The following is a 23184-nucleotide window of genomic DNA, read 5'->3' as shown; positions in this document are numbered from 1 at the left end:
TCAACAAAGAATCTTGTAAATGCAACAAAGAATCTTACAAATGCAGCAAAGAAAATTGAAGCTTTTTATTGATGATATTCATCAAAATCGACATAAAGAATAGCAAGACTCATGAAAGTTAAAGATCGCTCTTTATTTATTTGAATATTGTTGTATTTTCTTAGGATGAGATTTTGATAATTCTAATAGAAGTTGATTTACCTTTGTTATTTGTTAATAAATATAATTTTTTTGATGTAAATTTATTTCATAAATAAGATAATTTTATATTTTGAAGTGAATTAAAAATATATTTTTGAATATTTATAATTTATTTTTATTTTTTGCTATATAAAAATGGTAAGATTGGCTATTTTTATTAAAAATTGATTTTACTATTATTCTTTATTTATTTTTCATTACTTCCATATAATTTACTTTTGAAGCATTAAAAAGATTTTTGATTATATGTTGTATTCATAGTTTTGAAATGTCAATAATTAGTTCTTTTAGACAAATTATTTTATTAAAAATATTATTTTTATATACAAAGAAATTAAAATAATATTTATAATTGTTCAAACATAAATAATAAATATATTTTTTTGATATTTAATTTTTTTATCTTCAATAAATAATCATATATTTATATACAATAAGATAATATTTAAAATTTCTAAAGATATCAACTTATGATTCATAAATATAATATACATATCATATAATATTAATAATAATAATTATTATTAGTAACTTAACTACAGTATCAACAATACTATCCAAAGTAATATGATAATGAAACAATGGTCTAAATAAGTGATGTTGATATATTCTTATACTAGTAAGAAATATTCTTATATACTTAAGAATAGTATAATAATTATACAAGACTATTATTGATATTATAGAAATAAGATGCTACTCAAATGTTTTAGAATTCAACAATATCAAGAATGTAAAGGTGATAGAAGCATAACATTATTGGAAGTGTACTTAAGAATGCTAAAATTACAATAATAAAATGGAAAATCGTGTTAATTACATGTTACATATTTAGAATGCCTTTTTAAAGGCAATGCTTTATGCTATAAAAGTTGGATCATCAACAATTGTTTAGTGTGGTTGTTAAAAACCACAAGAGAACCATTTGTGGTAGCCTATTTTGATACTTTATCACTTTTGCATCACAACACACAAAAGTGTCCAAAAGAGGAGGAAAAGGAATAAAAGGTATGAAAATGACCCTTAATGAGGTATAATGGAGGGACCCAAAACAAGAAAGGTGGAACATGGGGAACATGGGTTGGTATGGGATCAAGTTCTACATATACATATTAGTGTGAACGCGAACAGAGGGCTTTCCGTCCTCATTCTGCGGGAACACCACGGGAACACGATGGGCACTCCATGTTTTTAATTAGGTTGAGCGCACCACAATGTGGGAACGTGCGAGAGGAGCAGAGTGTAGAATAAGGGGGCTCCCACCACGACAGGAGATCTCAGTGTGGGAACCAGCGTTCGAACTCTGGAACGTTGCGTGCGATGTCGGTTCTTGGGATGGGAGCGGGGAGTACTCTAACCATTTAACCAGATTTATATTCCACACTAATTTTAATACTCCGTTACTCTGTATTATACCCCGAAGTTCGTTATCTCTTCCCACGAAAGATGATTTGCATCCACACGGTCGTGCTCATTTTATTGCTTCGGCGGCTCATCCTCTTCGGCTGGATCTCTCGCAGAATGAGGAGCCATGTGGAAGTGTCGATTCCCTTGGATCGGTTCGCACTAGATGCGCGATGCGTTCCGGATACGAAGCATAGTATATTTTTCTACAATATGGAGAGGTGTGTGGTTTGAATTCCAATATTGATTGCCACCAGCATGGAGAACGCGGGATTTGCTGGGATATCTCGTGTTCTTCCTTTTTATCAGAACAGTTTTCTTTCGTTATGGTGAAATCTGCAGAAAAGTCCAAATATGGTGGTGGATGTGCTTGACCAGCTTAGAACATGTGGACAGATGAGTTCCGCAGAAATAAAGGAATGGACAGAGATTCGCAACTCGCAATAATCTTAACATCTTATTTGACGGCTACGATTTGAAGGAGCATTTCATGGAGGCGAGGAGGCGGAGCAGTTTTTGATACTGTCAAGAGCGGAGTGAAAGAACGTGAACAAGGCTGATGAGGTGAAGTAAGCGTTGCTTTCAAATATTACTTCATTTCTCGCTATGCCTTGAACGTGCTCTCATGTGTGGTGCTGAGAGAATCCTAGCCTCAAGATTATCGTAGATAGGGTTCCTTGCAAAGAAACAAGGAATGCCTAAGATCTCGAGTCGCTGAAGAGTTTCCTGCGGCGACCATCTGAATTGGATAGCTACACGGATCTCCAGCTTAGCATCATGTATGAAGCTGGAACATTCAGAAAGCTACAGTAAAATCGTTGAGGAGGTAGACGCATTATAAATTAGGAAGCGCAAACTCTCTTTAAGTACCTGAGCAGGTCAGCATTTTCCTAGAAATACTTACGTCTAAGTAGTATACTACTATGTGTACCGACGGACATACCCCTTCGATACATCTACTTCTTTGTACAAGAGAGGAGATAACAATGTAATGTTTAGAAAATACATGTAACGAAACGTATATTTCCTCACATCTTTATCAGTTGTGTGTTCAATCGCTAATATTTCCGCGCTTTTCACAACACAAATTCCGACCGTCTTTGAACAGTGCCCTCATTTTAGTATTCGATAGTCTCCAAATTGTTTCTGTGAGGTTGAAATGAACTCAGATGCTTAATGAACTTACCAGTTGCAATGACAGTTGCATCTATGTTGCTAACCTTTCTGACCCCTGGCGAATGCCGAAAATTGGTGCATCTTCAAGGTTAACGGAAGGTGATTGACCAAAAATCTTCACTAAATGTATGTACAGCAGCTCCTCCGTTGAAGGTTCTAATGAACACTTGGATAAAAAGAGTGCAGCACATAGTGCGTCACTGACAGGCCAGTGCGATGGTTTCGCAAAATTGCTTCACTAACAGAGGTGGATGCAAACTTCAAACTGAATTGGGAACTTATTTGTGAAGTTCACATAGAATGAACTTCACACATCTTACTGAACAATCGTGATTATTTGTTCTGTAACTTTGGTTATGTTGTTCCAGCCTCAGACGATGGTTGATATGGCCAATCCGTATGAGGGTGGTTCATATCGCCAATCGACCTCTGTTGATAGATTTTAAATCGAGAAGATGGATTAGAACTATTTCAAGCTAAAATATCAGACTTGTTCAGAGAAGACCATTCGAAGTTCAGGTTTTGATTGCGGTGTAGTTTTAATTTTGAATCTTGAGAGGATGCCGTTATTGCTATCGAGTAGATGCTGTATGTGCTGCGTTCTCTGTTCCAAGTTCTAAGTTCCTCTCAAGCTTATTGTAGCCAGAAGACAATGCAAAAGACTTCAGAAAGACTTCAAACAAACAAGAGATTTTGAACGGAAGATTCAAAATTAAAGTTGAATACAGTGCTTATAGCATTGGTACAGCAATCCAATGCTTTTGATTCGTATCACAACCATCAGCGTAACTTTTGGCCTCTATTCTTTGACCTTTAAGTGAAGATGGTTCGCCAATGGTGGAAACTGCTCACAGAAAAGCAGCACTCCGCACATCACCAATGATCAGTCTGGTGCCTCTTAACCTAGAACACGAGTTCATTCGTGGATGCTGAGTTGACTTGCACCAAATCGTCATCACAATAAGGTGACAGTTTCTTGAAATTCGGTCAATGCCTGTTCTGTGAATGTGTGTAAAGGTTGTATTTTCAGTGAAGAAGAATATTTCAATATTTTTTGTAAGACATTAGACATTTTTCAGAGGGAAATAGAACTTCAACCGCAGCATATCTAGTGATTCTGCCATCTCACAGTATTGAAACGTTTTCATAAAGTTTATGAAGCTTAGCCTAAAACAACTTAAAAACATTACATCTAACATTTCTGTCTTTTTTGCAAATTTTTTGGTTCTAGGTAGTAACTTACCAGCTGTGTAAGCTGCCACTAATCGGCTGCTTAAGACAGAAGGTGATGCGATCTGTAACCGTAAACTGGAAGTTGCAAATTTTCAAGCCGAAAGAGATCTAGATCTTAACAGACGAAGGAAAAAGTACAAGAACCAGAGGATTCACAGTTTTCTATAACGAAGAATGTGACTTCAACAACCACGGAAGACTTCAAAAACCTCCTAATAGGAAACAAGAAGCGTGCCTAAGCATCCCATACACTGAGGATGCCTAAACAAGCTACAGAATTGCCACAGTCGTTCATTGTAGCAAGTTCAACAACAAGACAGTGCAGAGATGAGGGCATCTTTTGTGAGCCAAACGCTTTGACAGTAATTCAACTGCTCAATTCAGCACTTCGTTTTCTTCACAACTTTGTAATCTCGAGAATGAGATGATTCAGCCAGCTGCGTAATCGAAATGATACGTGAAGAGTAAAAGAGGGCTGCGGTGGTTGGTAATGAATCAACACGAAGTTGAAAATACGTAGACCAAACAACATTTTCTGCTACAAATTGTGACACCAGAAGGATAGACAGAATAGAAAACCCAATCTCATTATCCTAAGAACCTTAGCGGTTAAAGTAACGATGCCCCAAAAGGCTCCAAAGCCTCCACCATTTTGGACGGATGATGGTGGTATAAAACCTTTCAATAACCTGAAGGTGGTAGCGTTTGCTAGCGTCTTATTTTCTGAAGACATTCTCTCAGAACATATTGCCAGGCATTTTTGAGTTCAGAATGTGTCCTTGGAACGAAGTCCGGCAGTTGATCTTTGTCTGGGTCTCCAGATTCGTCAGTACTCCGCTGTCTCAGCTGCATATGTGGTTAGGCATGCTTGTAGCAAATTTTCTGAGAATCTTAGACAAAAGCAGAAACTGAACGGTTTAGCTTCTTCTATAATTTTTAGGTGCCACCTCAATTTGTACACTTACAAAAAAGAAAAAAAGAAAAAAGAAATAGAGGGAAAGAAAATAGTGATACAGCAAACTTTCAAACTTTTTTGTCTTTGTACATCACCTTAAACTAAGCGATTGGCAACCAGACGACATATTTACCTGGATTGTGGTTCCGCGCTACCTTAAGAAAATCAACTCAAGATTATCTAAAGAACTTGCTGGACGTAAATGCAGGCTAGAGAACTTTTGAAGACATCTCTTGGCGTGATCGTCACGGTGCTAGGGGTAAAGTAATGCTCGGTATCTCGTAAATTCCCAGAGCACAAATGTTCATACAGAATTGTGAATACGCATCATGTCAAGCGCAACTTGTGCGGTGCTATGTTTTTCTCAAAGTTTAAAATCGTTCTGAAGTCAGATGAAAGCCTGCTACATTAATTCTCATGCTTAAGTTGGTGATTTAGAATATGAACAGTGCTAAGAGAATCGAAATCGAAAATCTGAGAATTCAAAAGTAGTTAGCTACTGCTATACGTGTGAGCAGGTATGAAACGAAGGCTCGAGGAGACATCGGTACCAGAGTGTTGTGGGTGGAGTACCCTAATCGATTTCTAGCGCCACTGGAGAAAGATATGAGTGGGTAAGTGTAACTTTCAATTATTAATTGCAAATCGTAGCTTCACGAAGTGAGTCAAATTGACATGAAAATTTGCGTTGCATTCCAGCCACAGCCATAATCCAAGCATACGTCTCTGCTTCTTGCCTCCTAAAGTTTGAATCGAAACAACCAAGATGGTGCTCAAGCAGAGCCTCTAATCTTCTATTCGAGCCCTGAATGAAACCGGCATTTCTCTGCTAGTAGGATGCTTACACTAGAGTGCCTGACCCCGCATAGTACTATTCCATTCTCAATCCAGGTGAAATCAAGCCCCTCACTGTGAATTTCAGGCAACACCTATGGTGCTTGCGTCTCCTGCCTTCTTTTCTCCTCAACACCGTCTTCTGTAGATGCACAGATATACCAAGCTCTCGGACGGGGAGCATTTATGGCGTGATCTCGGGAAAATAGGCGTGGTAATCATTTTTGTAACCCTCCTCATCACATTGACTTAGAGGTGAAACAAACCACTTGCCACGTTAAGAGGTATTCTGAAGCTGTTGTACGATTCACATCCTTAAAGAAACTTATGCATGTTTGACGAAAAAACTGATCAAGGAAGAAGAAGAGAATGTGAGGACCATCATCGATAACGATAACGATAAATACGCGGCTGAGTTGATTGCTAACAACGAGAAGAAGAACAAAAATAAAAAATAAGATCCACGTCTCCCTCTTCAAACGCTCATCCTGCAGCTCCTGCATAGTTCTCTGCACTTCTGCACAGTTTTTCTCGAATGCATCTTCACAGCGAAGATGGTTTTAACAGTTACTTATAGGTAGGAAATAAGCCACGAATTCCAGAACATATGATCAACTCAACTTCATAACTTATACAACTGAAAATTTGTGGACACTTAAAAACCTGAAACTTGGAAACATGTTCTTTACTGGTGAAAGAAGTTAAGGAAGCCATAAATTATGATCGAATAGAATAAACGATTATAATAGGTAAAAAGATCAAGATGCTACAGCGAGTTAAATGTCCACGGCGAGGCGTTCGGGCCTGTCAGAGTTTAGAATTAATCACTAATAAGTACAAACAACAAATCCATCACTGATCCCTGGAAACACAGTTAAGAAATAGTCTCTCTGACCTACACACTTGACATCACAGCTACTTACACCCTGACTAAAATAAATCAGAAGCGCAATGACAGCATCATCTCTAAAACTCTTTTATCTAATAACTTCATTTTCTCTCAAATTACTTCTGAGGCCGGTGAGGTGGAAGTCCTCCATTCTTCAACGCAATCGAATTCCACAACGCGCATAAATCAGTCGCTATGTACTGTGCACAGCAACAGCATCAGCAGGTGCAGAACAGGTAGACAAAGCCACAACGCAAGCGACCAGAGAGGAAAATTATTTTCCAGTCTTTCGAGTGATTATTATTCGAGGCTTCGGAGCACGCCCTGTTTTGTTTTCAAAAACCTTTGAACTGGAAATGGCGACGTCAGCAAGATAGGAGGCGCGCAATGAGAAGGAGCAAAGGCGGTGCGAAGCTGGTTTGAGCTAAAATTTAAAATGAAAGAGTTAACATTCGTTGAGTTAACATGAAATTTCATCCAAAACGACAGAGTTTAGATAACTGCAGGGGTTTCTTTCACAATCAACAAGCCCCGCGCACTCGGTCCAACTGCAACAGAAACACGTCGTGGGTGACCGGAAGGTCCGGTCATCGTCTTCGGTCGCCACAACCGGTCCCACTGCAGTCCTCGTTTGCTGAGAGTTTTATTTATTTAGTCCCGGCCAGCGGCATGCTTTTAGAGCCTTTCTAGAATCCGAATTCCCGCTTCTATGCTTGCTTAGACGTGTAGCGTTTTTCTGTATGGGATAGGATACCCTTGTGGTTCCTGGACGGGACGTTTTGGTGATGCTTTTGAAAATTTCCTTAGGAGAGGTTTGACGGTTTGTGTTGGGAATTGGGGAGGTTTTGAAGTGATGAGGGGAGACATGGCGACTTGGCTGCGCGTCGCGGCGGTTGTAGCCGTGGTGTGCTTGGTGGGTGTTATGGCTGAGCAGCCGAAGTCCGCAGGGGAGTTTGTGGCGGTGCACAGGAATTTCCCTAGGACTGTGCGGGTGGTGTCCCAAGAGGATGGGATCGCTGCCCGTGGCCATGGCGATGAGGAGCATGTGGATGGTAACAAAATGCAGTGGAGTTTTAATCTGTTCAAACCCTTCCAGATGTTCGGGGTACGAAGAGAAGGCCATGAGCACAAGAAGTGCAAAATGGGTGCTAAATTAGGTTTGTGGTGGTCGCATATGTTTGGGCATGGTCGTGATCATCATCACCACCACCACCGCCACAATGAGCACGGGTTTGAGAAGGATGTGGAGCACCGTCACTTCCGCCACCATGAGCACGGCTATGAACACAGGTTTGAAAAGGATACGGAGCACCATCATTGGCTACGTCCTTCATTTGCATGGAGTTTACTCGGCAAGATTGGCCGGTGGTTTTCTGGAATTCCATCCTTCTTTTCCGACATGGCTCACGTTAATGTAAGTAATTTCAATGTTCATCTGCAGCATACATCTACATGTTGTTAAACACAATGCAGGTTCTCACTAGTAAGTGCAATGGATAGGAATTATTTAGTTGTGCATTTTTTTAAAGTTTAGCCCTCGTTTCAAGAACAAGCTCACTATTATTTTTAGACCTTTTCCATGCTGTTTCGTGGAAACGTAATTTTGGAGACATATTGCAATTATTGAATTCTTCTCGGCCTTACATAACTCATATCTTGTGGTTTTAAGATAGCAATTGAGACATGAATTAATTTCCTTATTCTGATTCGTCTTGTGAACTTCTACTGGATTTTAGAGAATTTGGAGCGCTGGAGCTGGCGGAAGGAAGCCCCCTACTGTTGAATCTGCGACCGAACCTTTGGATATGCACGCACTCCAAAAGATTTTAAGCCCCAGTCTTTCATGCTCTTTGCGGGAGAAGCTTGCTAACATTTTTGCAGCTGTTTCAGAGGAGATTGTTGCAACCGCTAATGGCATTGACGACTCCGGCGATCAGCCAGGTGATCGCGCGTACCTAACACTTCAACATCGAAATCTCATGATGCGTTTGATTGTTTTAGTGATACCTTGCATCTTTTGCCTCGCGAATGAAACGTTAGTTTTTGACATCACTGTTCTACCGTTTTCTCGAATGCTTACTCTTTTACTTCTCTTCGTTTGGTCTCTCTTTTACCTATTTACATCATCCCTTGTGGTTTTAAAACCGTTGTACAATTAACCGAATTTTAGAAATGTAAGGTTACAAAATTTGCTTCCTTATTTGATCTCCACGGTTCCCATTCACCAAAAACTGTCTACAGTGAAATGATAAAGCATATTACTCTTCACGGTTGAGTAATTTATCCTTGTATTTGTGTAGATATGATCAAGAGAAACTTGAAGAATTTCATGGGAGATTCCATGAAGCGTAGAATCGCAAGCAGTGTATGCGACAGTAGTTCAATGTCTTCATGTGAACAGGAATTCGTACGTAACCGAGCGTCTTCAAGGCTTCCTTTATGTTTTCGATTCCGTCTGCTGCTCTGAGTTTGAGGATGGCTTTGAACTTCAGGATGGTCATGCGTCGCCACATGCTAATGGCTTACTGTTGAGGTTCTGTGAAGTGATGAGATGCAACGAAAAATTTCTACAATTTGGTGTTATTTTTGCTCTGATTGCCTTAACAAGATCAGAGAAAAGGCTGGCTTGCGTGGAACATTTCAGAAGTATTTCTTTGTTATTCGCCGAATACTCTATCCGAAAGTCAGTGGTTGATGTTGTTTATTGTTTTTTTCCCAGTGTGATGTCTTCCTCAGCCATTCTAGGAGTGGAATTCTTATGGCCTTCCGAGTTTTAGGCCTAAATCCAGTAAGGGCAGCTATCAACCCAGAAGGTGTTGCTGCTTGCGTGATGTCTTCCAGGTGTCAGAGCAAAAACTTGGTCATGTCCACGAGTGAGTTGGCCTTGATCATGAGTCTGAAAAAGGTGTGCTGCATGCTCAAACCAAGTAGACGTTGACTTAAACGGGTTTCTGCTTTACTATTCATCCTCCTGCGTAATGTATGTTTCTATTATGTTTTGTCTACTAGTTCTTATGTGTAATGGTTGTATGTGGAGTTATAGGCTCGCAGGTTAGCGCGTATTGTTTATCAAGCTGTTAATGCAAAATTGAATGAAGAGGCTTCGCAAACTTTTTCACACAAGCTCATTAGCATGTTCTCTAAAGCGTTTGGTGGAGAGCCAAATCCTTGCAGAGGTAATTCTTAAATAGTACAGCAACGTGATTTAGTTCTTTTTAGGCTTCCAATTTCTGTTCTAATTTGCCAATGAAGCAGTGGTTATACAACTCGTGCAAGAAATGTATCCGACTGTGTGCTTGAAACTCTTAAGTTAAAATGTCTTTGCTCTAGAAAATTGAAAATTATGAATTGATGTTCTTTCGTCAGACTGCTTGCGATGGAAGATTCATGGGTTGAAAAAACTGACTAAGAAAGCAGTGGCTGAAGTCTGTGAAAACGCAGCTCACTATAATTTGGAAGAAGAAGTAAGTTCGACTCACTCTTGATTATGACTGAAATTGTTGAGGTTGGGATCTTTTAGTCGTTACTCACGAGACTTTTTAATAAAGAATTATGTCGCAAGTATATTAACGTACTTGTATTGCTTGCGACGGTAAAAATAAAAAATTATCTTCAATGAACGTTCCGTCTTTCTAATACCTATTGACACGGAATGTTCATTGACGGTACTATATATATATATATATATATATATATATATATATATATATACTTTAAGTTGTTATGCAAGATGTAGCTGAGAAAATGTCTGCACATGGGCGGCCTTTTGAATTTATTTCAAGGGATTGTGCATCTTGTGGAAGGTACGCATTGTTTGAGAAGTCACCAGTATGCGCTTTTGTTGGTATTGATGAACCTGAATTGTCCCTTTCTGGCAGTGCAACTTTGCGAAAGAGAATAAATTCATATTCAAGACATTGTTTGCATACAAATTCAGGCTTTGGAAGAAGGCTACTGTTGTTTGTAGGAACCGTGAAGCTTGCGACACTCTCCCAATCCCTTCCACTGACACCTCTGAACAAGGAACAGTCACCGAAGGAGTGCAGAAGTTACCCTTTGGTCGGGTTGATATTAACACATTACGGACTCCAAGGGAGATGGAAGTGAACCCTATGGTGGCTAACTTCATGTTTTGGTCAGTTCCAGTCTTGACACGGAATGATTCTGTTTGGGTAGTGAACGAGGCTGGGTGATTCTTCTTCCTTGGGCTTTATCATAATTAATGACAGCTTCTTGAATGTAACACTTTTGAATTTCCATGGACCATCAATAGATGAACTGAAGAGTATAGCTTGCATGCTAATTTTCCCATGCCAGATCAGTTAGTGTTTTGAAAAATTTCCATTCATGATAAATTGTGTGACCTATTGTGTGTAGGAGGCAAGACTGTAAGCAGCGAGCCCTTCACAGAGCAGCCATGCTTCGCGGACACAGCTTAGAAGCTATTGCTTCCCATTTGAATGGTGATGGTAGCCTATCCCTGACACCTGGAAATGGTGCACTCATAATAGTGGATTTCGTGCGAAGTCCTCAATTAGAGCTTGATCAGCAATTGAACGTTCCTTTCGCAGCTGACTTACCGAAGAAGTGGGATTACTTTCATGGAACCATGAATATGGAGGGATTGGAGATGCAAACTTTTGAGCCCAGGTATGCAAGCTCGATGGATCTGGGGCCTTTCCATGAGGTTTGGAGGAAACCCGTTCTCGACTCCAGTCCTATACATGTGAATGGAGTGATGGAGGATGCACTTGTCAAGCCTCGCAACAATGTGTTGTCTATTACTGCTGATTCCGCCAGTAAGGACAAGTTGCCCTCCAGCAACGAAGCTGTTGTGGAGCATTCAGCTATGTGAACGGTTCCCTGAAATGTGCCTTCAACATGCACAGGTGACACATAGTTGCAGTTCAATACATCGGTAGCGGTTTGGAGTGTCCAAGGCTCGATGTTAGAGCCCAGCTTGTGCTTTCTGAAGCCATGTAGAATTATGCTGTTGTGAAAGCCATGTGACTTGTGCCAGTGTTTGGAGGGCTACGTAGAATAATTTTCATTTTTTTCTATATGTAATTAGAGACCCAGTCCACTCTGGAGAGTAGAGGCTTTTTTTTAATGCATATAGATAGTGTCGGTTGTGTTGATCGGAACATCTGACAGCTAATTGTTTTGTGTGCTTGAATGTTCTGATGATGCGTGGTTCTGCTTATTTAAAGTTTTCTGTCTCTGCTGTTGTATTCATGTAGCCTATATTTTCTCAATTTAATTTTTAATGTCGTCATTGAATTTATATCAAATCGTTTAGCAGTATTTTGTAGAAATAAATTTATTGTTGTGCATTGTTGCACCAAGCTATTGTTGCACCAAGCTATTGTTGCACCAAGCTATTGTTGCATTACTAAAATGCTTTTGTACCAACTCAATAGATATCAATTGAAGTGTATTTTCAGGTACACAACTTGAAAGTGAAATCTATAATGTTCAGTAAGGAATATTTATTGAAACAGCTACTAATTAGAAATTAATTCACATTCTTCACAGCTTACCCTCATTAACCAATTTTGTATATTTGTCATCAATTGTGAACATTGACTTTTAAATCATTCTATCCCAGTTTTTTTTTTTTTTTTTTTTTTTTTTTTTACAACTTGGTTGTCGTTCTTTTATAATATCCAACTTAAGTGGCTAGTAAACTGAACATTTGTAAATCATTTAATGTTCGAATTGATTTATATGAATGTAATTGTTACATACTCAATACTATGTTTATCAACACGTGTTCAACAGTATAAACCGTTAAGACTATGTCAATATGTGTTTGAGCAGTGTTAGCTTTATGTGGTTCAAATTTTAAAAAATAATATAAGATAAAATAAATAAAACTTTGACACACAAATTATTTAACAATTGATTTAAATGTAATTATTGCAGATAAAAAAATATGTTTAACACAAAAGAAATATAACCTAAGCATTGCTTAGAAAACAACTAATATAGTGGCTAATTTGATAAACTTTAGTATTAAATTTTTTAAATTAAAATCTATTAAATTATAGAATATCTAAACATTCATCAATTCATTGGGAAAGAAATCTTTATTAATAACCCTAAGAACAAATGTTAAATAGATAGAATATTATTTTATTTTTTATAATGTGTAAAAGTTGTTTTCCTATATTTATAAGTTCCATCAATTCATTGATATAGATAAGATTACAAGAATTAAATGTCCAAACTTATTTCTTAGTGATTTTTTTATTGCTTAATACATAAATTACATGATAATATTTTTAAATACAATATGAAAATTTTCATATTTAAGTGTTTTTAGTTACACAAACGATTTATTTTATTGAAGGGTTTAATACTTTTACTGATTCAGTTTTTAGTATTCAATTGTTAAACTAATAATCAAATTATTTGAATTTTAAAAACTAATATGCTTTATCATAATTGATTCAACATCTTTAAAACTAAAATCAATAAAACAATTATGCAATTTAATAAAATAGCATGAATAATAATATTAAAATACAAACTATTTGATGTTGAAAAAGAATATTTCTAACAAATTATATATTATTAAATCCTTCAAATAATTAAATATTTCAGTTATACTCCACCTTGATAAAATAAGTCTTTTGTCATAATAATGTGTTTTTGTCTTTATTTTTATTGAATGTATTTCTTTAATATGTTACATCAAATATAACAAACAATAACAAAACATGATGTTACATTTTATAATTTATAAATATTAAGTAAAAATTGTAGAAGTAAAACCAAATAAAACGTTTTATAGTATTAAATATAATGTTACAATATTATATTATAAATATCTTTTATTTAGAATATTGTTGTTTTATATTAATATACAAATTAAATAATTTGATATCATTTAAATTTTAACAGAAATAGAAATATAGTATTTTATGGATTTTCATTTGATTTAACAATTATTAATATTTGAATAATAACAAACTAACAGTAAAAGAAATAAAATTAATTTCTAATAAAATGGTCAGAAATCTAATATTTAAATTTAAAATGTTAATTCCAATTTTTTATTTCATAAATGGTATAGTATAATATAATATAATAGTGCAGTTTTTGGACCTAATTTTACTCATTCAAAGAATTGGCAATCGAATTTTGATGATATATGTGTAATTAAAATATTGTTTGTTTAAAACATCTTTGGACGGCAAAAAACAAGATTTGGTATAATTATATTCATTTCTTAAAGATCTATAACAAACTACTTGATAGAGACTTTCTCGTGCAACCATTTTGTATATCCATAATAGTTTATTGGTTGATTAAAGTGTTATTTTTTAATAAATTTAATCTATTATCATGTATTTAATACTATTTTATTGATCTTAAAACCAATATAATTTTATTTTTACTTAAAAGGTTATCTTTCTAATTTTATATTATTTCAATTTTGCCTCAATCTTTGTTATCTAGTAAGAATGCTATGTTAAAACTCCTTAAAGACCCATAAGTCTTAAAATCTATTTGCTTAACATACAGGATTTTTGTACAATTTCTTTTAAAAGTTATTGTAACAATATGGCGCACACATAGGACCAATCTACACCTAATAAACTTCTTTGATGTTTGTTAAAGAAGTTACTATCTATCTTATCTATTTCTAAATATTTATACATGTTTTAGTTATTTATGTATCAATTTGCTTTGTTTCAACTTGTAATTGTTGTCAATATTGGTTCTTAATTTGGATTGATGTTATTGATAGAAAAAATAAAAGAAACTAAAAATAAAGCAATGCTTTAGAAAGATTCTTAAATTATTTTTGTGTGTGTTTACTAATATCAATTTTGAGCTATTACATAAGATATTCTACTTTGTTTTGATACTACTTTAAATCTAAACATCTTCTATTTTACACTCTTGATTCTTATTTATTAAATTATAAGGTGTCGGTAATTGCATCTTTTTTGGCATGTTGATTATTTCAAAAGTTTTATTAAAAAATAATTAAAAAGTATTATATAACTTTATTAGTTCTTAAGATTTTAAGTTAATAAACAACTAGATAGTTTTATTTTTCTAAAGATAAAATTTCTATACTTCAACTAATCTAATTTTTGATGAGATGAATTGGTCTTGATGTGATAAAAAGAAAATATATTTTATTGAAAGATTTTAATAGAAATAATTATTTTGAAAAAAATATCTACATCATTTTTTGTTATAGCTGATATTTTTTTAGCTACATCTTTATTTTTATATTAAGCTTTGATAAACTATCTACTAATATTTTTGTTAAATATTTAATTTATTATTAATCTAATTTAAACTAAAAACAGAAAAAAAATTACTATACAAAATAGTAATCTTTAAAAAAGAATACTACATAATAATAAATGGCATATTGAAAATATTGCTCTAATTCTTTGTTTACATGTTTGATTTGATTATCACTTTGAGGATAAAAAATTGGAGGTATTTTTTTATTTTTTCTTTTATTTTATTATTTTCTTATATTTCTTTTAAAATTATTTTCGACAACATTCTCTAATACTTTTGATATTCATTAAGATCCTAAAATATATAAAATTTTAGTTAATAGGTAATAGAATTAATTGATGTTGTTAAAAAAAAAAAAAAAAAAAAAAAAAAAAAAAACCTACAATATTTTTTCATGCATAAGAATATTTATACAAGACAATATATTCTTTTTGTCTTGTATTTTGTATAAATGTTGAAAAAAAGAATATATTGTTTTTCATATTGTTAAAATAGAGTTTTAAGAATCTAAAGTTGGTATATTTGCAATAAAATCCATTATAACAAATGATTATAGTTACTTTAGAATATACAATAGTTGAAAAAAATTATAAACTTAGAGTTATAAAATCCTTTTTTAAGAGAAGATTTTATTAGATAATATATAAATTTCTATACAAATTTATATTTAATGTCACCAAAAACATCTTAAATTATGATTTATTATTATTATTATTATTATTTCTATAATTTCTTGTTTATGGGAGATTATGTTGTATCTAAAAGGCATGTAGATGTTCTTGACTTTATGCATCATACAATCAATTTAAATTTTGAAAAAGAAATTTCTAACTTTTTTTTTCCAAATACTATCTTTAAATTTAAGAATTAGAATTTTGATGATTTCTTTGAATATAATTTATAAAGAAACATAGAATTAAAATTATATGTATGTATACATACATACATTGGCTTAAGTGAGAAACATCTAAATAGGCTATTTAATAATCCTTTTCCTTTCTTGAGATAATATTAGTATTGAATACAAAGTGTAACTAATACATATCTTAACAAATTATTGATTGATTCAAGATACATACTAAAATTAAATATTTAAGATTTCTAAAATTAATGTAAATTATCACTGGACTTTGCATACGCTCTAAGTGATGAAGTCATTCTTAAATTGAATCCTTAATAGCACTGAAATCTGATCATAAAATTTATAATGAATCTTCTTTACCAAAATAACCTTAAAAATAAGAACTAAATACATTAAATAATTCTATTTTTTCATCATTAATAAAATTACATCTAATATAAAACTTATTAATTTTATCTCCATAAAAAAAATAACTTTTTTTAATAAGTGAATGCAACTTGGAATGCTTTTTATTAGATATTATTATGAAAAAAACCATACTACCTCATACAAGCCAAAGCTTTTTTTAAAATTCCATTTATTTTGAGTTTCAATTTTTAGAAAATCATTTTAATTTTTTATTTTAAAAGATTTATTAAAATTGTGTAAAATTGATATTTCCTTATCTTAGCATATATCCTTCTATTTTTAATTTTTTCATATAAAAAATATAATAATTATTAATATTTGAAAATATTTTCTCTGTACCATACATATTTTTAAAAAAATTATAAATTCATAAAATACATTATTTATTGTATTCTAAAACACATAGAGTATTTGTAACACCAAGATATATGACATAATACTTAAACTTTTGTACTTAGTTTGAAATTTTTTCATTTTTTCTTTCTAAAATGTGTATTAAATTATAAGTTTTTTAAAGGCCTATTTTAATATAGATATTACCTTGGTTTAACTAGTGGACAAATCTAAATAACAAAAACATTACATAAGGTATCATAAAAATTAACTTATTTAATCTACAACTTATTTGTAATGACCCAATGTTTTGTTTATAGAAATAATTACTAAAATTTCAAGACAATTTGAATTATAAATAAACATATAATTAATCTATTCCTAATTTATTATTTTTTTAAAGACAAAAATAAGTCTATATTTAAAAAATGACAATACATACATGTAAAGCTAAGAATAAAGAATGAAAATAAAAAATAAATATATGTATAAAGTCAAAACATATATATATATATATATACAAAAAAAGAGAGAGAGAAAGAGAGAGATGTTAAAGCCACACTCTCCCTTCCTACCTCATAATCCATTTTGTACATGTCCCTTGTCTCCCACCCAGTTCTTAACCATTGTTCCTATCTTGTCCCCACTCTACCTTCATTCCCTTTGCTTGTCCAAACCCCACCCTTGCCCCTATGCACATTCTTGAGGATAGTAGTGATGATTAATTAGAATTTTGGTAGGTTTTTCATGGTGTTAGAGTGGTTATGGTAATTAAACGCAATGGAATTTCTGTCTAAAAACTAATTTGGAAGTTGAATAAAAAATTCAAGTAACCATTCTTTTTATTAAGATTATTTAGAAAGAATACAACTTTTGTACACGTTTTCTGTAACAATTGTTTTTTTAGCATGGAGAAATTTTGGTTAATGTAAGAAAAATGACTAGAAATTTAAAAATTGATTAATTTATTAACATGCATAACTTGAGGTTTAATCAAAGACATCATCATAATATTATTTTACTATTAAATCTGAACATGTTTTATTTTGGAATAATTGATTTCAAGTCTTTACTTTTATGCTTAAAATAAACCTTTATATATTTGTAATTTTTTTGTTTTGATCTAATGTTAAAAATTCAATCAATAATAGAAATTTTATATCTATATATATATATATATATATATATATATAATATTATTTATATAATTTAATAATTTAATGTAAAATATTGGATAAAGAATATGTGTGTAATAAATATGCTCTTGTAATAAAAGATTGGATATATTAAAAAAATATATTTATCATATAAAAATACAAAAATACACAAAATATTCATGAGTCATGTAACAAAATCATACATAGAATTAATTATTTAAACAATATAAAAAAAGATAAAATTTACCTTAATTTTCTCTATTTTCAAAATTAAAAGCTTGCTCTCTAAGTACTCAATAACCCATTTTAAAATATTTTTCTTTCTAATTGATTGTAATTTAAAATTACAAAATTTTTATTTAGAATCTAACAAATCCACGGACTTTGAGCTTAAATAATTGAGATTTTAAATCCTATGATTATATTTTTATTTTTATGCAGTTGTACATAATTATCTTAATACTTAATGAAACTAATAATGAATTTTAGAATAAATGAAAACTTCCTCTTAAGATTAAAATATATAGATCAACGCAATTTAATTTTAGCAATTGATATCAATACAAAAATTATTTGTTAAAAATATTGCATGCTTTTGTCATTGAATATTCAACTTTAATATATAAATATCTAATTTTAATTTTTTTATATTTAGATAATTATTAAAAATAATACATGCATATCTTTACATATATATTTAAAAAAAAACATATTGTGGTTAAATTTTTATTGTCTATTTTTGTTCAAGTAATTCTTACATAAGACCATTTATAATTCTTGTGTAAGAATATATATATATATATATATATATATACATACATACATACATATAACATAAAAACTTATGTTTAATTATTTAATAAATATTATTTTAAATTAATAATCTATAAATTTAGTGATTAAAAAATAGATTAAAACTAATCATTTAGAAGTCGTTTTTAGTTTCTATTGCATTTGACTACTAAACTCTAATTACTCCACACCACCATCCTCGAGTATGTGCCTAGGTAGAGTTGGGACACGATGGAGACAGTGGCTATGAATGGAGGTCAGAAACGAGGGCTGGGAATAGGGTTGAAGACAAGGGACATGTACAAAATAGAGGTATGAAGGTAAGGAGGGTGTTGTTTCAACAAAACTGGGATTTGGCTTTAACAACTCTCTATATATATTGTCATGTTAAGAATTAATTATTTTTAATTGAAGATTTGAGTATAAAAAAGATAATAACAAGCTTTAAGATAGCCTTAGTCTTGATTCCATATATACTGACTAATGGAAAAGATATTGCAAAAGCTTCTTAAAAATCATAAATTCTAAAGGTATTAATTTTAAGATTAACTTGTATTAAAGCAAAGTTTTTGATCTTCTAAAAACCATCTTCAAACATTTAAATCTAAAATCCTCATAAATTTTTTAAAATTAAATAATTATTATTCTTATTATTATTATAATAAAATAATTATTATTTATTTTCTTTTTATGTATTTAATTAGGTTCTATTGTCTTAAAAGCACCAATTGAGTTTTATTTTATAAAAATCAATCTTAATACATTTACTTTAAAATATTATAATTAACATGTAATTTTTTAAATGAAAAATTATTGGAATTTATTTAATTAAAAAGAACAAATGATTTTTTCAGATTTAGATTCTACATTTTGAAGCAAAGAGCCTTAAGTTTAAACATATTTCTTTTCATAATAATAATAATAATAATAAATCATCTAATAACCTTTGGCAAGTATTGGGCTTTGAATATAATTTTTTATTGAAAATATTGTCTACAAACATTCAATTTTATGAAAAACATATAGCCACTAAGAATCTGAGCATATATATCCAAACTTGTTTAATCCAAAAATAATTGAAGTTTCTTAAAAGATAGTAAAAGTTCAAAACACAATATTAAGCAAAAATACGAACCAATATTTAGAATATATGATTGTATTTGCTAATCCAAAGCAAAAAATTATAAGTCTTTAAACAAACATGATAATCGGATACAGAAATCTTGATAATTCATGGATTCTTCATAATATTCTAGGTTCCACAACATGATTCCATATCCAATAGAGTTCATCCCCATCGTGTAATAATTTTGTGTTATAACTTCATAATCAAAAAAATCAATTATGTGATGAACAGAAACATTTTTAAGTTCTATTTTTAATACGTATATTTACTATTATGACCCCTTATTTTACAAATTTAATTACAATTACAACAATAATTGCCTCGTTTGTTTTAATTACCATCAAAGGTCCCTCTTGCCCCAAACCAATCAATGCCTCGTTAATCTCATTCGACCTGGCCGCTAACTCAGGTGAGCCTATCACGGGTGTATAGATTCCACCCGTGCTGCCCTGGTGGCCCACCCCCCCGTCCTCTCCTCCCCGCGTTCCCCGCTCCTCATAAGTTCCGCTGAAACCTCCCAATGTTGGTTGAGAAGTCCGAGGTGCCCCCAAATTTGGCCGAGAAAATTGTGCCCCAAATGGAAGCAGTGGGGACTGTGTGATACACTGGAGAATTGTTCCCATGTTTGAACGGTGCCACTGCCCACTTGGCGGCTGAGGTGGACACATACTTTGCCGTTTTGAGAATTAGGGTTTCCATATCCGGATGTCCTACGTGGACAGAACCAGTGGCACCGAACTACTTGAGGCTGTCATTTCGCTCTTACGGAAACGACTGTGACAACTCAACGTCTATAAATAGAATTTACAGACCTTTTTTGAGATTGACACTTCTCAGTTGCAACGGATTAATAAATATGTACACTCCACCCTCTAATTATAAATTATCGTAAGTATGGAATTAACAGAATGTGCCCCCCCTACATTGTTTAGACCAATATTATTATATATTTAGTGTCATCACATACGCATATAAACAAGTGTTGTTGCATTTACGGTTGTAGAAATCTATTCTGGAACCAAAACAGTTCATTATTGTAAAAACAGAGGATTCTCATATTGGTGTGGTACCATATCAATGCAAAACTAATTGAAATTGTGAAAGAAAGTTATAGCATTGTTGAACTTCCGTTTTTCAGTGTGACTATGTGTTCCTGTTCGTATTGTTAGTCAGTATATGTACAAATAACTTATCCACATAATAAAATTTTCTTACACATGTATCATTAAACACAAGGGGATGTTAAATAGATCCAAGTTTTTACAAAATGGACCCACCTATCCAAACCATTATGAGAAAAGAGAAGAAAAGAAAAAACAAAAAAAACAAACATAAACAAAAAAAAAAAAAATGACATCTAGATTCATTTTTCTGCTATTTTGCAACTAATAAAAATCAACCACATTCATCATGATCACCATATTTTTCATCAAGGGTGGATCTATTTTGTAAAAGCATGGGTCTATTTAACATTCCCTTAAACATATTGTATGTTTGAAAAAGACCAAATACAAAAAGTTCACAAAATTTATTAACAATAATAGGACCCTGTTAATAATATCAGTCTCAAAGGGATCCTCTAAACTCTGTGGCTCAAATTCAAATGAAAACTTGAACTGGGTATCAATGGGTGGTGGAAATTTCTTCGGACTGCCCACACTGAGACCGGTTCCACGAAGAAGACAAAGACGGGCATCTGCCCTTGTGCCCGAAAATTTCTGTCTTAACAAAAGCGGAGAGTTTCCCTTCGCATATTTTGTATGGGGGGGGGATTCCTCCCTGTTTCTGTATGCTGGGGCTGTCTGAATGAAACATCATTGATTTCGAATATTCATTTTATTCGGTTTGAATGAGTTCCCATGAACTTTACCTTTATCCATTCTATCAATTAGGCGCGGCGGATGGATTCAAACCCGTGATTCCATTGCGGCAAAGCTGTTGTGCGGGTTATGTCATAGGCGGGTATGGAGGGGAGTTTCGAGACTGTAAGGATGGATGTCTTCAGGATGACGTTGGGCACGAAAACCATTTGTCATCCATTCACCCACGTATACACTTCTTGAATAAAATAAAGGAACCGATAAACAATTCTTACATCCTTCTTAAGAAGCTTTTGTAAAATGTACTCCCTAAAATATAAACAAGGGAGTAAGACATGATATACTTGAAACCTACCAACAACACTGATTTTCGAGTAACACATATATTATCATTTTATTGGTTTTTTATTTTTATTTATTTTATATTTTTATTTTTCTGTCTTGTTTATATTGTATTGCTTAATATCTCGATTTAACATTCTTTTGTCTTTAATAATTTTCAAATGCTAGTGTTTTAATCAAAACTTTTTATTTTTTAAAGGTTACTAGAGTATACTTTTTTCTTTAAAGATTCTGTTATAAATTAAAAGTCATACATTACCAAATTTTAAGATAATAACTTATTATCTTTGAATTTATTAAATATATTATTAATTTTAAATTTATTTTAAACTTAAAATTTCAAAAATATTCCATTAAATATTACAATGGAATTTCTTAGAAAATAATAGAATTATACATTCATTTTAAAATAAATTATATATAAATAAATATATATATATATATACACACAGTAAAGTTACAATTTAAAATATGTAGATACTTTAAAATATTTAAAAATTTCGTAAGAGCTAGCTTCTATGATTATTAGAAATAATAATACTTGATTGCTGGTTGCTAACTGTTGAACCATTTCATGCAAAGTCTTTTAAATTAAATCATTATTCTTATTTTTATATTTTATAAAATGTTGAACCATATGATGTTTGCTGGAATTTTTGTGATAGATTCTCACAGTATTTATTCCGAATTACTTTAATCTTTTTTTCTTTTCTTTTTTTTCTTAGAAGCAAGAATTTTAAAAAATTATATTTAAAAAATGTAGTATATATTCTTAGAGATCAACACAATTAGTTTTAAGCATTGAAATTTATTAGCTATACCTCTAGGTTATTTGATGTTTGAAAATTCAACCCAATAAAAAGGGCATTAAGCTCTTTCACATTCTATGATTAGTGTGAGAAGAATAAAAATAATATTTGGGAATACTTTCAAACATCAAATAACTTCGAGGTATAGCTAATACCACCCTACTTTTTGCTATTGCCACCACAACCTCCATCCACTACATGCCACCAACACTCATAATATATATGTTGGTATTTTTTAAAAAAGAACAAGCTTCTTTTTACCTTTACCTTCATATATATATATATATATATATATATAGTATGTGAATTCTTATATGTTTAAACTTATTTTTTATATTAGTATTTAATAAAAATTAATAAAACAGTTAATTAAAATTTTAAAAATATAAATAAATATCAAGTGGGTGGCAAATTGTGGTGGCACTAGCAATACCCTACCTTTAATAAAGATAACAATTGTGTGTTTAAAATTTTTATAACAGACAATAAATTCCACCAACTTCTTCTACCTTTATCAATTGTGTCCTTCCAATAACTGGTTATTCAATATAATTTATTTTTTGCATGAGCTG

General features: G+C 32.1%; 1 protein-coding gene and 1 long non-coding RNA gene across 2 annotated transcripts; both read left to right on the top strand.

Annotated features, from left to right (window-relative positions):
- Positions 1 to 1568: 1568 nt before the first annotated feature.
- Positions 1569 to 6976, top strand: LOC149986354 (uncharacterized). The gene is made up of 3 exons (XR_016500714.1): positions 1569 to 3746; positions 4013 to 5228; positions 5488 to 6976. It is a non-coding gene; the product is annotated as an uncharacterized LOC149986354 (long non-coding RNA).
- Positions 6977 to 7382: 406 nt separating this feature from the next.
- LOC112276729 (uncharacterized) lies at positions 7383 to 11836 on the top strand. Its single transcript, XM_024508353.3, has 8 exons — positions 7383 to 8106; positions 8429 to 8633; positions 8993 to 9099; positions 9412 to 9597; positions 9736 to 9868; positions 10059 to 10156; positions 10571 to 10827; positions 11070 to 11836. Exons 1-8 carry the CDS (start codon positions 7546 to 7548, stop codon positions 11545 to 11547), a joined length of 2025 nt encoding a protein of 674 aa, XP_024364121.1. The 5' UTR covers positions 7383 to 7545; the 3' UTR covers positions 11548 to 11836.
- Positions 11837 to 23184: the final 11348 nt, after the last annotated feature.

Source organism: Physcomitrium patens, chromosome 24 (assembly GCF_059467195.1).
Source record: "Physcomitrium patens ecotype Gransden chromosome 24, ASM5946719v1, whole genome shotgun sequence".
Taxonomy (NCBI): domain Eukaryota; kingdom Viridiplantae; phylum Streptophyta; class Bryopsida; order Funariales; family Funariaceae; genus Physcomitrium; species Physcomitrium patens.
The sequence above is the reverse complement of the archived record's forward strand: the minus strand, read 5'-3'. Positions and strand labels throughout refer to the sequence as shown.

Bases quoted from the DNA above. Each gene is read 5' to 3' on its own strand.
- LOC112276729 (XM_024508353.3), top strand. From the start codon at position 7,546: ATGAGGGGAGACATGGCGACTTGGCTGCGCGTCGCGGCGGTTGTAGCC. The intron at 9,869-10,058 runs GTAATTCTTAAA...TTCTTTCGTCAG, and splicing joins AGAGCCAAATCCTTGCAGAG to ACTGCTTGCGATGGAAGATT. The intron at 10,828-11,069 runs GTCAGTTCCAGT...TATTGTGTGTAG, and splicing joins GTGGCTAACTTCATGTTTTG to GAGGCAAGACTGTAAGCAGC.